Genomic DNA, 17,537 nt, shown 5'->3' on the forward strand with positions numbered 1-17,537 from the left:
AAAGCCAACGGAAAACAAATAAACGTACGTCCATTTACGTCATCACCAGTGGACGGCACAGCATGCAGCGGGTGCAGCGTGTGCTTGTGGCTCGTGAACAACAAAATACGTCACTGGGATGCGCAGCAAAAAAAAAAAATAAATAAAAAAAAAAGCCGCGTTCCGGGTCGTTAAATGGATTATATCTTACGTGTATTTTAAAATATACCGTTGCTTTTTTCAACTTCATGTAAACCCATGTAAAAGTGACACTTTACCTTTCTCTTCCGTCAAGTCGGGCGGCGACTAAAGAACGATCTTAAACAGCTCCTGCTAGCCAACGTTAGCTAGCTGGAGGAGAATCACCCAGTTGTTTCGTTTAAAGTTTTTGAAATAAAACATGACAACTCTAACGAGACAAGACCTCAATTTTGGTCAAGGTAACGTAACCAAATTAATTACTTATATTAAACATTCCTTCGTTTGCTGTGGCCTGTTGGCCTGACAAATTACAATAAATTCGACATTACCTATTAACAGATAATCTGGTACCTTATATTAACAAATCATTTGCTAAATCATTGACATAGCTATGCTTTACGTGTCATTTAATGTGAGTTAATAATAGATCATTTAATGGTCGTGTATTTGGCACTATGTCATAATATAAGAGCAAAACGAAATCTTTGAAATGTTTTATTATCCCCCTGATTCCTGTTTTCCAGTGGTTGCTGACATCCTGTGCGAGTTCTTGGAAGTCGCTATTCATCTCATCCTGTATGTCCGTGAAGTTTATCCCTCTGGGATATTTCAGAAACGAAAGAAATACAACGTACCTGTGCAGGTGAATTACCCGCATAACTGCGTAATTACTTCACTGTTAAAGGTTTTAAAAGGAGCTTTCATATTTATATCACTGACTTCCATCAATGGTTGTTTATTTCTAGATGTCATGTCATCCAGAGTTGAATCAGTATATCCAAGACACATTACATTGTGTGAAGCCGCTCATTGAGAAGGTAAGACGGGTCCTAAAGATATAATATTGGGATAAGTGTTACTTTCCAGCTACTTGTTTACACTGCTGAATCTCTCCATTTGCTTCCCAGAATGATGCAGAAAAGGTGGTAGTAGTCATCATGGACAAAGAGCATCATCCAGTAGAAAGATTTGTGTTTGAGATCTTTCAGCCTACGCTGCTCTCCATCAGGTTTCCCTCTGCTTTTTAATCAGTCATAACTACAAAGTGTATCCTAGTTTGTTACTCGTTTTCTTGGTGACCACTAACTGTTATTTGGTTGTCACAGCTCAGACACATTACTGTCTCACGTGGAGCAGCTGCTGAGGGCATTCATCCTGAAGATCAGCGTGTGTGATGCTGTTTTAAATAATAACCCACCAGGTAACTGATTTTTTTTTAAGAGACATAAGTTATGTACATCAGACACATAGTTATCTACACAGTGTCACTTGGATACATATCACGTGTAAAACCCTAAAACTTTTAGAAAGGTCTTTGAATTTGCTCTGACTCCCGACATGATTCAGTCAGGTTAAGAAACATTTCTCCGAAACTGCAATTTTCCAAGCTTTGACCAGCCTTGATGGAAGATGGAATCAGGGTACATACAGTGTATGGACTTATTTCACAGCAGACATTTAGACTTCCAATGCAAGCTTAAGCACAGAAGGAACTGATAACATCAGAAACAACTCTGCCATTAATGCAACACAGTGCAGCAAATAATGTTATCGTTATTGTTGAAATCACATGTACATAAGTATTCACAGCCTTTGCTCAGTACTTTGTTGATGCACCTTTGGCAGCAGCAATTACAACCTCAACGTATTTTGAATATGATGCCACAAGCTTGGCACACCTATCTTTGGGCAATTTTGCCTATTGCTCTTTGCAGCACCTCAAAATCTCCTTCAGGTTGGATGGGAAGCGTTGGTGCACAGCCATTTTCAGATCTCTCCAGAGATGTTCAATTGGATTCAAGTCTGGACTCTGGCTGAGCCACTCAAGGACATTCACAGAGTTGTCCTGAAGCCACTCCTTTGATATCTTGGCTGTGTGCTTAGGGTCGTTGTCCAGCTGAAAGATGAACCCCAATCACCCCAATCTGAGGTCAAGAGCGCTCTGGAGCAGGTTTTCATCCAGGATGTCTCTGTACATTCCTGCACTCATCTTTCCCTCTATCCTGACTAGTCTCCCAGTTCCTGTTGCTGAAGAACATCCCCAGAGCATGATGCTGCCACCACCATGCTTCGCTGAAGGGATGGTATTGGTCTGGTGATGAGTGATACCTGGTTTCCTCCAAACATGACGCCTGATATTCAGGCTAACGAGTTTAATCTTTGTCTCATCGAACCAGAGAATTTTCTCATGGTCTGAGAGTCCTTCAGGTGCCTTATCATGTGCCATGTGCCTTTTATTATGGAGTGGCTTCCACCTGGCCACTTTACCATACAGGCCTGATTGGTGCAGATTGGTTGCTGCAGAGATGGTTGTCCTCCTCTCTCCACAGAGGAATCCTGGAGCTCTGACAGAGTGACCATCGGGTTTCTTAGTCACCCTCCCCTGACTAGGGCCCTTCTCCCTCGATCTCTCAGGTTAGACGGCCAGATGGCTAGGAAAAGTCCTAGTGGTTCCAAAGTCTTCTTCCATTTATGGATGATGGAGGCCACTGTGCTCATTGGGACCTTTAAAGCAGCAGAAATCTTTCTGTGCCCTTTCCCAGATTTGTACCTCAATATAATCCTGTCTCAGAGGTCTACAGACAATTCCTTTGACTTCATGCCTGGTTTGTGCTCTGACATGCACTGTCAACTGTGGGACCTTATATAGACAGGTGTGTGCCTTTCCAAATCATGTCCAATCAATAGAATTTACCACAAGTTTACTCCAGTTAAGCTGTAGAAACATCTTAAGAATGATCAGTGGAGAACAGCATGCACCTGAGCTCAGTTTTGAGCTTCATGGCAAAGACTGTAAGTGATATCGTGGGGGATACAGCAGATGTGACTTATTTGTGTTTTTTGATTTTGGTCACAGGGTGTTCTTTTACAGTACTAGTACACACTAGAGATGCTGCTACACGGAACATGGAGAAAGTTCAAGTCATTAAGGTAAGAATTTTAACACAGAACACAAAAATCTATTCATTGACCCATGATGCACTTCAGGCTGTTTATCTTTTGTTTGAATTGCAGTCATCTCCAAATTATAATTATATGCATGTGTAGGTCACATTTGTTCTTTTGCATCTTCAGGATTTCCCATGGATAGTCGCTGATGAGCAGGAAGTTCACATGCAGGAGCCTCGACTCATTCCACTGAAGACCATGACATCTGACATAGTAAAAGTAAGCAGAAAGATCCCAACTTTCCTTCAACTGTTCAAAGACAAATCAACAGACACTACGATCTAGTCGAGGTTTAATTTTGATAGTTTGGATGAACAATTGTGCTAGATTCTGATTGTTGAATTGTTCTAAGTGTTCAAATTCCTCCTTTTACTGTTGCTGATGCTCAGTTTTTTGCCTTTAACAGATGCAGCTCTATGTGGAGGAGAGAGCCCAGAAAACGTAGGTGCTTACTTTGCAGAGATGATTAATACTGCTGCACAAGCTAACCTGTGACAACTGGGACTCCTGATCAGAAAATTTAACCCAGCCTATCAGAGCTTGATGGATAAGTTTCTATTAAACACACTGTGTCTTAATAGGTGAGACGTTCCATGTGAAATGTGTTTATGTGCTACATTCATCTGCTGCAAGCAATGTCTGCTCCGATAAATCATCAGTCTGCATCAGAGAGTTGATTATATGAATGCATGAACATGGGTCTGTTTTTGTTGACCTGCATTGTATTTATTTTGAAGATTTTTCATGTAACATTGTTACTGTTCCCCTGGATGGTCACATCAAGAATTTATTTGAGGACTACTTTTATCTTGTCTCGCGTTATCTTGCTTTAATGGCTGCAAATTCTCTAATCTGTGGAGAAAAAGCTGTACTCATTCAGACTCCAAATGCAGAGCCTTCTTGCTGTGAGACATCAGTGCTAACCACTGTGCCGCTGTGCTCTAGACTGCTGCTGGTTGTGAGTAGAGTGAAAATCTGTGCACAGTTAGCCGTGACATCTCAAGCACAAGTCTACACCCTTGTATTTAACAAGGAAACTAGAGGAACCGGTTCATCAGCTCTCTCACTGACCACGGTAATGTTTGAGGTAGATTATATGTAATTCCAGCAGTCTTAGAATAACATAGCTGTCAAAGCTTTTCCTTGTTATGATTCTGGCTGATTTTCTTGTAATGGTAGTAACATTATACGTACAGCAGTTGTGTGTTTGCAGTGATGGTTTTACTAGTTAAGCATTGCACTGAAATTATCCTGTGGTGTGTTGATAACATATCTGAAGAAGCACTGCAGATTTATCTGGTACTACAGCTTTCGTCATAGATTAAACCACAGCAGCAGCTGAAGTCCCAACAATAAACATATCCAGCCACAGCTTCAGCTCTGCAAGAAGTGCCCCAGCGGGGTTGGGGGTTAAGTGCCTTGTTTAAAGGGACTAGCTATGGATGTTGAGGGGAAGGACTGCACATTTTCTCCACCCTCTCACATTTAACTAATATGAAGGTAATGGAGTTGTAGTCCTCAAAGAAATCTTCATATTGACCTTAGGAGTGATCCATGAAATGTAACTCTATGGCAGTAAAATTCAAGAGGACTTTGAAATCTTTGGAAGTAGAGCAGGATAATGATATAATAGCTATCATCAGTGCACACGTACCTGTGTTGTACTGTTAGTGTAAGGCATTAATCACTCTGTAAATTGTATTGCTAATGATCCCCATAGTGAGGCTGACTTCTGACTTTTTACCTCCATGCAGGAGTCACCCTATCTCATTGTTAAATCTAACCGTACTTACTGGCTATATTTTCCTACTGAGCCAGCCTTCTTGTGTGGCATCTACAGTCTACAGTCTACAGCTCCATTCTAAAATTTTTGCATGAGTTCTTGTGCAGTAAAGGGACCTTGGTGTATACTTTTGCAATAATGTTCCTGTTCACTTTTACGTGTCAAAGTGCAAAGTTATGATGTTGCATATTTCACTGTTCATAGTGATGTGATTTAATAATGTGAAAGCCTATTGAATAAAGAAAACCTTTTATTAAAGCAACAGCACCAGAAGTCTTGGTCATAGTATGAATTACAGTGTGAATGTAGTAGAATGACTCTTGGTAATAAGCTCAGTCCATATGTAGATTAGAAAGTTGAAAGTCTTTATCACAACACTGTAAGGTACTCACTAAAGATTACACGTTCTAATTTAATTTTCCCACTAGCTGCCTGTAAGTAGCTATTTTCACTCATAAAGATGATGTGTTTCCGCTGCCAGACATCTGATTGTTAAGTAATACTACCTGAATGTTATATTAGCATAAAATAAAATCTTTAGAATTGGTAATAACTGAATTATGTTTAAAAACAGTCATTAAATGGCAGCTGTTTTCACTGTTCTCTCAAAGTCAACGGAGTGCATCAGACTGATTTACAGTGCACATGTAAAGCTGCAGTTCCTGTGTTTGCTGGTCCTTACTTAATTTTAGGAAATCATTTTACAGGTGCTTTAATAGTTTGTAGTAACATGACAAACAGGAGAGATCAGCTTTAGTCTTTTACACTTTAAATTTAGACTAGTGAGACTTCTAACTTCATCACTTGTCTGTTCAATGACACTGGGCCACTGGGTCCAGATGAATTCTGAAGTGTCGATTCTGATTCACTCAAATGGATGGTGCTTCACATTACAAATGGACAATGACCCATAACCATACTGTGTAAGCAACTCAGGAGTTTTTGAAGGTAAAGAAGTGGGATATTCTGTAATGGCTGTGTCAGTCACCTGATCTTATCTTGATTGAACTGAAGACACAAATAAGGGCATGAAGACAGCAACCCAACCACAGCTGAAGACAACTGCAGTAAAGGCCTGACAAATGAGCACTAATAAGCTGTCAAGGGAGGCAGGTGAAGGAGTGCCTCACCTGGCATCATGGAAAGTAATGACGATAAAATAAATTATACTATTGATAAGATAAATTATACTATTTGTCCTTTAGTCTGTGATATAAATGGCGCCTGCCTGTGGCTAACTGTCTGTATGTCATCAATATATTGGTTGTGCACATTTTTATCATTAATGTATTTCATGTGTGAGTGCAACACATTTAGTCTTGTTGATCTGACATTAAACTGCACTAAAAAAGCAGGAGATGAGGGAGGCAGTACTTCTGTCTCATGGAGGAGGGCGCTAGTGAGCCACGGAGTATAGTGGACGGCAGCGGTCCGTTTATTGGGATCTTTTATCTGTGTGAAAGCAAAAAATAGACAATTGTAAATCTAAGCTTAAAACATTCTCAAAACGAAACCTTCAGTCAAAACAGGAAGTGGTAATGATGGAAGATATTTTGTTGAACAGCCTGTATTAAAATGGATCAACTTATCAGAAGATTTAACAACTCAGTATTACTAATATATATTTGATTAAGATGACGATTTGGTTTTAAAATTAAATATTTGTGTTTGTTTTGTCTCACCGGCTACGCTCATGTTGACTGAGTATGAATGAACTGTGGAACTGTGACGGCAAACACACTCTCTCTCTTATTATCTCTCTTAACTGCTATAGATTTGACATTGTTCCTTTGGCCAGATATGTACCTTGTACCTGTATGTGTGTAAAGAATGCTCATTTGAGATATGAAACGTAACCAGTTAGTGTGGAAGCAGCCAATTGAATGGCGACTTTAAACTATTCTGTTGGGTTCATAATTGTAAATCGGTGCCTCACCAGCCACGAACCTCATCTGTTTGTTTACATGGCTACTTCTTTAGTCCATATATATATATATATATATATATATATATATAGATATATGTGTGTATGTGTGTGTGTGTGTGCTGAACTCACTTAATATCTGCAAATGTTTTAAAACTTTACCTGGTGATTTGAATTAATAAGCAGATTGACGTGATTAACTTAAAAGCCTCACACCACAGGTTTATTAAGAAAAACAATTTCAGAAATATAAAATACATTAATTTTGTACATTAATGTACTGATTTAGTTTAATGTACCCCTGAAAGGAATACAATTCACAGGCTGACAATATTTTCCTGAAGCTGGAATTTATTCATTTATTTTACTTATATAATTAACTTTTGAGGCTGTCATTGGTAAAACTTGGCTCACTGTGTCTTGTACAGGATGTACTGGAGTGTGTGACAGTTGAAAAGATGCAACAAGCTGCTGAAGCTACAGTTTGAAAGTTTTCCACATGGAGCAAGTCAGACTGAAACCCAGGCAGAAGGTCTGGATGAGTTTGAATGATAGTGTTGCAAACATTAAATTTGCTTCTATTGACTTCTGACATGGGTGGCACAGTGCTGTGGTGGTTAGCTCTGATGCCTCACAGCAAGAAGGTTCCGAGTTTGAATCCATCGGCCGACTGGGACCTTTCTGTGTGGAGTTTGCATGTTCTCCCTGTGATTTCAATACATCATATTTTACAAACCTTTATAACCAAACCTCCATGTAGATCATTATGGCTTTATTAAGACACTTGCAGTATGTGTCAGATGAAATAAAAGCTCTTCCCTCTTGTCTGGTCTTCACAGTGAACAGCTATGGACGTAGTATCCCGTCACGTATCCTAAAATGTAAATGATCACCAGTGCAGCTATACTTCCTGCTGTCTTCACTACTGTTCCAGTAGTGCCGACACACACTCTGCTATAGATCCTGGGAGCATGGAAGAAAGGAAGGCAGGGTCAGATGAAGCGGCCACCAACATTATTTTATTGACATTTTATTCCATGTATTTTTTTTCTTCATTAGGTTGTTTTGAGTTTGCACAGATTTTACAGAGCTGCGGGATTACTGTGACGTAAGATATATGGTTGGCATGTTTTTGTCAAGCATCTGCACTGGTATAACATCATGTAAACACCACAACCCATCAATCATTACTAATCAAACTGTAAGAAGAGGTCTGGAGGAAGTTGAAAGTATATCATAGCCTTAAATAATAGTCACTGTACCATAATTGATTTTAAATGTAAAGACCAATATCAAACCAATAACACCCATTTAATCAATGTAACTATTACATGTCCACATATAGCTGTAGCTCACCCACAGCAGCTAAGTCTCACCTCGTCCCAATAGACTGTGAAGCCTCTACATTCATGTTGATGTTGTCTTCGTTCCAACGATCATATTGGACGCTGCCGGCACTGTTGGACTCCATGTTGGAAGTTTTTCCTCTTCTCTGAGATTTATCTTCTGGGATCACTGCTCACTGTTCAGCCTGGACACATAAACTCTGTGCTGGGACACAGTGAGGATGAAGAGTTGTCTGCACGTAGACAACAATAATGATAAGGCATAGTCTCAACAGCCAAAGAAACTCGCTGCTGTTTAAAGAGTGTCACTTATCTACATGCACTACATTATGAGGCACTTAAACTGACTGAAATGTGTTTTATATCATTTAGAAAGTATATATTTTTATCATCCTTGTTAATTAATAAGCCCAGAAACTAAATCAGACCCAGTGAGCCAGAAAGTAGTGACTAATGATTAAAAGTTGCACTCACCTATACGAGTCTGAAACAAGCTGCTTAGAAAGCTCTGCTCTCCAACACATTTAAATCTCAGACTGACACAGACAACCATGCTTCCTGCTCCATATAAATCCTTGACCATAGTTCATGTGTTCACTGAGGTCAGCCTGCCATAAATCCACTGGCTGTAATCCAGTTGATGTCTTTCACCTCATTATACGACTCTTTCTCAGTGATAAAGGCCTCTTTAAGTACCATATGGTACCATGTTTCATCACATCCTGAGAAGATAGTGGAAAGTTGTAGATGTCATGATGTACTGTTTCAAAATGTCCTTTTCTTTGGCCATGCTGAATAAGAGAAATGTGTCAGTATTGCTGGTGATATGTTCTTATCTTAAATTGCAACATGTACACACGTGTTCCTACTAAATCAAGGTGAGGGGTTAAAGCTGAGACCTACTCAGGGCAGGTTTTTGCTATGGGCAATGTGGGCGACCGCCCAGGGCGCAATCTATGTGCGCCCTCAAAAACAAAAAACAAAAAAACTAAACAAATAAAAAGAGGCGGGGGGGGGGGGGGGGGGGGGATAGACTGATCCCAGGCCACACAACACAAACTGCTTCCAAATAAATTGTATTTCATTCCTAAAATTAACATAGACCCATATACCTACATGTAATTAATTGGGTTATGTGAAAAATGAAAAGTAAATAAATAAATAAAAATCTGTGCAGTCATCTACGTGACTCATGTAACTCCGGTTGACGGGCGAACGGACGGTGTTGGCAAAAGGTAATGCAAAAGTTAATTATGTGAGTCTTCATCTTCACCATGGATCAAAGTAAAAGACCAAAGCAGCATCAGGTTCCCAGTTCAGAAAAAGAAGAAAAGAAGAAGAGGAGAAACGGGCAAAAGATAAAGGTATGCAGAGTTCTATGAATGACGTGAGTGACAGTAGGCTATAGGCTATTTATTAGCCTCTTGCTAATATGTTGCTATTAGCCACAGAAGACGACTGTATTTGGTTTTTAGTTTTGCTGAACGAGCAACTATTAGCGTTGCACAACAGATTTCGTATGATGATGTAATTGATGATTTTGCATCAAAGAAGGCTAGAAAAGTCAAGTTTTAGATTGCACTTCACACCTGTTGTTAATGTTAATGCCAGTTGTAAACAGGGTGAAAAACCCAGGTTGAAAAATCTGCTACAGTCTGAGCACTGAATTCAGATTATGTTAATTATCTACTGTTTCTCTATGTACAAAACTGGTGTGTTATCATAACTGGAACTGTTCAGATGGTATTAGGATGATGCAAAACAAAACTCGTATGTAAAATACGAAATAGTTTACGGCAGGAATTTTTTTTTTATGTAGTTATTTATCTATTTATTTATTTATTTTAGCTTTCTTCAGGGATTTTTCAAGCATGGTTATTAGATCCTGTGATGAAGGATTTGTGCAATTTACATTGGTGTTTATATACTGTATTTCATTTATTTATCTTGTCTTTTCTCTGTTCTTGTTACCTTTTTGTATTTAAGATTATATATAATAAAATAATACAAATAATATAATATATTGTTGTGTTGGTGGTGGGGTTTGGGGCTAAGTCTTTTGGGGTGGGGGGTGCGGCCAAGGGATGGTTCACCCAGGGCGTGAATCTAGCCAGGACCGCCTCTGGACCTACTAAAGGTGTCTGAACCCGTGTAAATCTGACAGACCTGATGGAAGTGACAACTGCCTTGACATTGAATGTTGGACACTGCTGCCACCTTATGGACACGTGCTGAGGTTTGACATTGAACATACAGTTTTCATATCTTTAAGTCACTGTTTCTGTATTCAGTTCCAAACATCTGTTTCTGGGTGATCCAGTAAAATGAATGAATTAAAATGAGTCTGTTTAGTGGCATATACAGTACAGTATATGTACAACTAATTTTATCTACAAGTCATATTTGAGACAGAAAGACAGAAATGATCATTTTTTAAATACATTTAAATCTATAAAAACTCTTAAATTAAAAAATGTTTGATTTAATACAGTGAGCCATTACATTTAGTATACATGACTTGCACCTTCATCCTAAAGCTTCTCTCTTTTTCCTTTTAAAATGTTAAAGTGCTTGAGGATAAATGTTATTTTACAGATTTTAGATTTAGATTTCGAGCTATGTAAATAATAGCTCACTAAGCTCATTGCTAACAGGGATGAGTCCGCCTACAGGTGGGAGATTGACCATCAGTACCAAAATCTCACCTCACAAGAAAAACTGTTACTGTAATACACTTTTTCTGGACTGTAACATTTACAGTCTCTTATTTAATACTGTGAACATTTGTACATTCCCATTTAAAATCAGACTTTGTATATCTTCTTTGGCAACCAGCACCCAGACTAATTCCTTGTATGGTCTAGCATTGGTGCAATACATTTTGTCCTTGCACTGCCATTACTTCAGAAACAGTGCAAAGTCTTTCCCATGGCTCAACAGCCTCCATTATCTTGTTATGACTCAGGCCTCTGCTCCACCGTCATCCACATGACCTTTGGTACAGGACAGAGAACAGGCTTCTGGACGAGCGAAGCTAATCGCTGAAGCAACCGAAACAAAACAGAAGAGCTGAGCTCATACTCAACGTTGCTGTAACCCGATCTGAGAAGCACAAGATATGAATGTGGAGTATGCGATGGCTTAAATAAGCTTATTTTCTGCGCATTTTATATTAAGTAGATTTTTTTAGTAGCACTATGTTATCCTTTATCATATCATTTTTTCCAACGTCGTACATACCAGGATGGCTGGTTCTAGATACAAATCCTCTGAATAGTTTTCTTCAAGGTGAGCTCTTCATCCATTCATTTCCTCTGATGGCCACATGGCTCCGGGCTGTTTCTGAGCTGGATAAGTGTGGTATTAGCTGTGATGCAAATTCAGTGTTATGTGACCTGCAGGACTGATAGGTGCATGTGGGATCTCTGTGCTATGCTCCCTGCTGAGAGTACACTTATTGGTAGAGGAGAGGTGAGCAAACTGCCTTTTGTTACACATATGCGCATGATAATAAATTTGGTGTTAGGTTGCATAATTTCATGTTTTCATTACCATTAAAATACTCATGTTTTTGTTTTAATGGTGGTCCACACTCTTTAAAATGTACTTTTATTTGATTTATTTTTCCACCTAACTCACAGCTGGAGTGATAAATATGATAAAGACAGGTCGAGTGAGAGGACGAGCGGCCAACAAAAGAGAAGTAATGCTGGACTTGCTGGGATGCTCCACTTTTTCTTTGTTACTGCAATGTTGGCTGTGGTGGGCTCGCGAGTGTCCTCGCTGGTGGTATTAGAATTTTGTCTTCGAGCTGTCTCTGGATGGGTTACAGCTGGACCGGTAAGAAACCAGTTATCAGTAGTTGAATGTAACAAAGTACATGTACTCAAGTATTGTCTCAACTTTGAGGAATTTGTACTTTCCAGTGTAATACTTTCTACTTCCATACCTCTGTTTTAATTACTAGAGACATTTACACTAAAGAACTCACATTATACAGTACAACAAGCTTTTAGCACACAATACAACACAGTGTTAAGATTAAGAATTCTGGCTGTGATCATATACACCGATCTGTCATATCATTATGACCACCTTCCTAATATTGTGTAGGTCTCCCTTGTGCCTCCAAAACAGTTGTGACTCATCAGAGAATGGACATGGGCCTTCTGAGGGTGTCCTGTGGTGTCTGGCAACAGAATGTTGTTAGTGGGGGCCTTTGGGTCCTATGGGTTGAGGGGAGGGGCCTCTGTGGATCATCCCACAGATACTTGATCAGTTTGGGATCTAGTGAATTTAGAGGCCAGGTTAACACCTTGTACTGTTCATGTTTTTTTTTAATTGTTCCTAAAGCGTTTTTGTGTGTGTGCCTGTGTCAGGCTGCATCCTGCTGGGGATGGCTGCTGCCATCAAGGAGTGCCATTGCTATGGGGTGGGGGTGTCTGGTCTGGTCTAGGTGGGTGCTACATGTCTAAGTAACATCCACATGAATGCCAGGTCTAAAAGTTTCCCAGCAGAACGTTGATTGTCACAAGATGGTCAATGTTATTTACTTCTCCTGTCAGTGGTCATAATGTTGTGGCTGATTGGTGTATAATAATATATCAGTCAGAGGGAATGAGCCAGTATTTTTGTTTTAATATTTTAACTACATTTTGCTACTAATATTCACTTTTACCTTCTTTTTTTTTAGACTGGCCTTTCAGTTGTAGTGGAATATTTTAAATTGCTCTATTGGTACTGACACTCAAGTGAAGGATCTAAATACTGAACTCACTGGCAATTATGTGATTAAAAATGTACTCAACTGTTTAACCTGATGTTTCTGCGACTCCTTCTGTTGAGTTTATTTCTGGATTTTATTGTGTCACGATGATTCATGACATCTGTTTTAACAATCAGCTCATCATCTGCTTTGATTTATCCATCAGTTCAGTTTGTGCTCTTTTATTTCCCAGGAGTCCAGGAAATTTCTGCAGCAGCTGTTAGTTCAAAGCCAATTCTCACTGGGCTGTGCCCTTAGCTGCAGTTTGAGCTTTATCCACGAGGGGGCATCCCAGCGCTGGCTTTGCCTGCTGCTCTCAGCGTCACTCAGCTGGTTCCTGGCGAGGCAGTCCACTCGGCTGCAGCACCATGTCACGGCTCTGTATAAACTCCATAGCTCACAGCGCTACTGCGGCATTTGCATTAGCCTCCTCACATCAGGCAGCTGTCTGCTGCCCATGCTGTGCAGAACTATGATCATTACCTTCTCTGTAGCAGTGCTGGCTGCAGTATCAATCATTAACCAACACTTCCTCTCTGCAACAGAAGCACTTAGGTTTTGGACACCGCTGACTATCTGTTACACACTGCTGGTGGTGTACATGCAGGGTGAGAAACGTAAAAATAAAAGTTAAAAATGTGCAAAGGTTACAAAAGGACTAGTATGAACCTATTTCAAGACTGGAGAAATCTGAAATACATCTGTCAATTGAATGATACTCACTGGTCTAGACTGATCACTTAATCATTAGTTTAAGTTAAGCATTTGTATGTTTTGTCAACTGTTTTGACACTGACACTGTTTCAAATGAAGTCAGTTATTTTCCTCTAATGTCTTGGTTGTGCAGAGGAGCAGCATCGCTTGCCCAGCGGCCAGGCTGTCCTTAACACAGTGGTGGTACGTCTCGGGGGTCTGATGGTCCTGATGCTGACTGTTGGACGCTGGGCTGACGTGCTCCACATTTTAATGTGTTTCCTGGGCGAGGCCGGCTGTCTAATCCCCACTATGGATCTGCTGGATGCGGCATCCTCACAGGTCAGTGAGACTCAGTGAAAGCAGCACATGGGGCCGACAGCACTTTCTGTCCACCGAGACACAAAAACTGGGTCGGAATATCAATGTGTTCATTATTCTTGGTCCCGAGACGAGACCGAACTTCTCAAACTTGCATCCCAGGTGGAGAAGGTTTAAGACCCCCACGACAGATTCAGGTCAGAGTAATCTCTGACTCAGAGCGCTGAGCCTACTTTTCCCTTCACCGAGCTTGTCTGATTAAATAGTGTTCACATAGTGATTTCAGTTGATAAAGTTTCATTTTATGCATTTAAATACTCATAAATCGTGTACTGGCTCTATTCGGCAAATTAAATGTAAGTACATTAAATTAGATTCGATCAGCTTTATTGTCTATGACTATGGATATTGTATATACATATAAACATGCATACATATATACATAACCATATAAATGTACACATATTGATAGCCATAAATATGTGCCTACATATACCTATACATATCCAGTCAGCCACAACATTGAGCATCTTGTGACAATCCAATGTTCTGCTGGGAAACTTTTAGACCTGGCATTCGTGTGGATGTTACTTAGACATGTAGCACCCACCTAGACCAGACCAGGCACCCCCACCCCATAGCAATGACACTCCTTGATGGCAGCAGCCATCCCCAGCAGGATGCAGCCTGACACAGGCACACACACAAAAACGCTTTAGGAACAACTCAAAAAAACATGAAGAACAGCAAAAGGTGTTGACCTGGCTTCCAAATTCACTAGATCCCAAACTGATCAAGTATCTGTGGGATGATCCACAGAGGCCCCTCCCCTCAACCCATAGGACCCAAAGGCCCCCACTAACAACATTCTGTTGCCAGACACCACAGGACACCCTCAGAAGGCCCATGTCCATTCTCTGATGAGTCACAACTGTTTTGGAGGCACAAGGGAGACCTACACAATATTAGGAAGGTGGTCATAATGTTTGGCCTGATCAGTGCATACATACACATGCTTGTTATGGTGAATATTATTACATATATAAATCTGAGTGATTAATGTATGTATGATTAACAATAAACCATATAAATATAACAACAATCAATATATTGTTGTTATTAATGCTAATGATGATCATCATTAATAATACTATAATAATGAAACCAGTGGTGTTGTTATAGCATACAGGAGCCTTGGCAGTGGACATTCAGTCATACTCTTTAATCTCCACAGTGGCTGCCACCTTCCCTCACATGCATTTCATCTGTCATGTTTGTTGTGTGCATACAGGATGAAGAGGATTATACAGGCTACGTTAAGAGAGACCGTCGTCAAAGACCACCACCACATGAGAAGGAGCATCACTCAGAGATTTTAAAATCCAGTGGAACTGCTTCTAAATGACACTATTTAGTCCCATATTACCCATATTAAGGAGCGAAAAACTATTTTGTACCAACGATGTATTGTTTTTTCATTAAATATTCAAAATATTATGCAAATACAGTTTATAGTTCTTCAGCCACAAATTAAACTAACTTGCTTCTTCTGGGTGTGTGTGACCTCCTGGCCAAATTTCATGACCAAAATAGATTAACCAACACTGTGTGCACAATTATTAAACAAGTTGTATTTTTGAGGATTCATTTTATTATTGGTTTATTACAGTGCTCAGTCAATCCAAAATGTTAATAAACCTCAAACCAGAATATTTAAGAAAGAAAAGATGAGGTTTGGGCTTTCTTAGGAGAATGTGTGCTAAATTATTGGGCAGCTATTGCTATGTGCAGTTATTATGAAACCCCATGAAAAATGTACCTATGTCTGTTAAAGTAGGAATAATAAACAGCTCAAAATTTACAAATAAACTTTTTTTTTTTTTTTACATTTCAAAAAATAAAAAAGAAGGGTGACTAATATTGCCACCCTTCTTTTCAACAACTGTCATAAGCCTTGTTAAATGTTAAATGGTCTGGTCCGCTCTAAGTACCGAGTCATTGCCACCCTAAAAAGGGCATATGATGCACGCAGCGAACCATTGTCCATTTTGTCTTTTGTCTCAACACATTTCTTGCAACCCTGTTAATTATTTGCAACAAAACTTTAACAACAAAAATGATAATAAAAATTATACACACAGTATATTATCAGGTTCAGTAATTAATGGGATTTTTATACGTGAGTGAATACAACTTAACTATTTTTATTCCATTTCATTGTCAACACACTTTAATTCCATTAAGGTAATTGACAAAGTTAACATAAGGTTCATTAAGTGATTACATTTATAATGAACTGAAAGATGCTGCCCACAGACAGCTAACGATGCAGTTTCAGACTTCTCTACTGTAGCTAATAAATGCACTTAGACAACAAAGGACAGCGAGTGACATGGCAAAAACAAAAACAAAAAACAAAAACGTCTATTAATCCTACACCAAACAGCAGCTTAGGTCGCAGGTAAGGTTATTCTTTTACACAAATATGTATTTTTTGTTCATTAATTCACACATTAACGTGTGGGCCTAATAAACATCCCTCCACTGTGGTGGTCGTTCTCATACGGCTGCTTGAGAAGAAAAGCCAAAATGGCTGACGACAGCGTAGGTGCTGTGAAGTCACACAAAATGGCGTTAGACAAAGAAAAGGCTAGGTCATATATATTTATTTATTTTTACTTTAACCTTAGCGGACATGAATATTTCGAGTTCATGCTCTCTTTTTCATGAAACTAAACTATACTCTCCAATAAGCTATTAATGACGAGTTCGTTTTTTTTTTTTTTTTATTGCCGTTAAACCATTACACAACAATGAAGAGCCTGACTTCTTGTTAATTTCAGTTCTCAGCGAATCATCGACTTAAATCCACATTTTGACGGAGATGTTGTGCCCGTTAGATGTGTCTTTATTGAGAGCTGTGGACAGACGGAAACATATTCCATGAAGGAGTATTTGTTATACCAGTCCCGTCATTCCGTTTCAAAAAAATTAAAGGGGGACATTAGCCTTGACGGTCCAGTTTCCAAGATAAAATCCCAGGTCTGAAAATCACAAGAGGAAATTTAGTTTTGGTGTTAAGCCGATCCACCAAAATAGAAGATTGTATTCCCGTAGATTTATTAGATTTTTAATGGAATGTAGTTCCACACCAGGACGCATTCAGATGACATGAGAAGGAGGTTCTCCATAGGCATGCGAGTACGGTGAAGATGCCCATAGAACTGACTGCTCCGTTTGTTGTCACCTCCTCTGGCGACTTCTAGATTGTTCTGTCCTCATCTGATTGGCCCATCAAACGCATGCGCAAGACAGGTTTGCGTCTCCCCTGTTACCGCATTTCAACGCATGCGCACTTCGGCATGTAATGCTTAATATAGTAACAAAAGCAGAGTGATGGCGTTCTGTTGTTACAGGGTTTTTCTGAACCAATAATCGTCTTCTACAGGTTCAGGGCAAAACGTATTGAGTAGGTGGACAGAAAAAAGCCGCCATTTTATTTACACGTTGACCATGTAAATAAGAAAGCTGTATAATGCATTTAACAGGACTGTCGTTCAAAGAATAGTCTATTAA

General features: G+C 39.5%; 3 protein-coding genes across 3 annotated transcripts; 2 read left to right on the forward strand and 1 right to left on the reverse strand.

Moving 5' to 3' along the window:
* Positions 1 to 95: 95 nt before the first annotated feature.
* Positions 96 to 6,206, forward strand: mad2l2 (mitotic arrest deficient 2 like 2). The gene is made up of 8 exons (XM_084553867.1): positions 96 to 419; positions 705 to 823; positions 927 to 998; positions 1,089 to 1,189; positions 1,287 to 1,381; positions 3,038 to 3,111; positions 3,256 to 3,348; positions 3,536 to 6,206. Exons 1-8 carry the CDS (start codon positions 380 to 382, stop codon positions 3,572 to 3,574), a joined length of 633 nt encoding a protein of 210 aa, XP_084409993.1. The 5' UTR covers positions 96 to 379; the 3' UTR covers positions 3,575 to 6,206.
* Positions 6,207 to 7,273: 1,067 nt separating this feature from the next.
* Positions 7,274 to 8,318, reverse strand: smim1 (small integral membrane protein 1). The gene is made up of 2 exons (XM_084553078.1): positions 8,213 to 8,318; positions 7,274 to 7,820 (listed from the first exon to the last, which is right to left on the reverse strand). The coding sequence occupies exons 1-2, from the start codon at positions 8,305 to 8,307 to the stop codon at positions 7,670 to 7,672; spliced, it is 246 nt and encodes an 81-aa protein (XP_084409204.1). The 5' UTR covers positions 8,308 to 8,318; the 3' UTR covers positions 7,274 to 7,669.
* A 3,061-nt stretch (positions 8,319 to 11,379) lies between these two features.
* On the forward strand, positions 11,380 to 14,312 carry tmem82 (transmembrane protein 82; the record flags this gene model as incomplete). Its single annotated transcript, XM_084554145.1, has 5 exons — positions 11,380 to 11,470; positions 11,584 to 11,653; positions 11,824 to 12,022; positions 13,141 to 13,555; positions 13,795 to 14,312. 5 exons carry the CDS (start codon positions 11,380 to 11,382, stop codon positions 13,998 to 14,000), a joined length of 981 nt encoding a protein of 326 aa, XP_084410271.1. The 3' UTR covers positions 14,001 to 14,312.
* Between the last annotated feature and the right edge of the window lie 3,225 nt (positions 14,313 to 17,537).

The sequence above is a fragment of the Chelon labrosus genome (genome assembly GCF_963514085.1).
Source record: "Chelon labrosus genome assembly, chromosome: 10".
In the NCBI taxonomy this organism is placed as follows: Eukaryota; Metazoa; Chordata; class Actinopteri; order Mugiliformes; family Mugilidae; genus Chelon; species Chelon labrosus.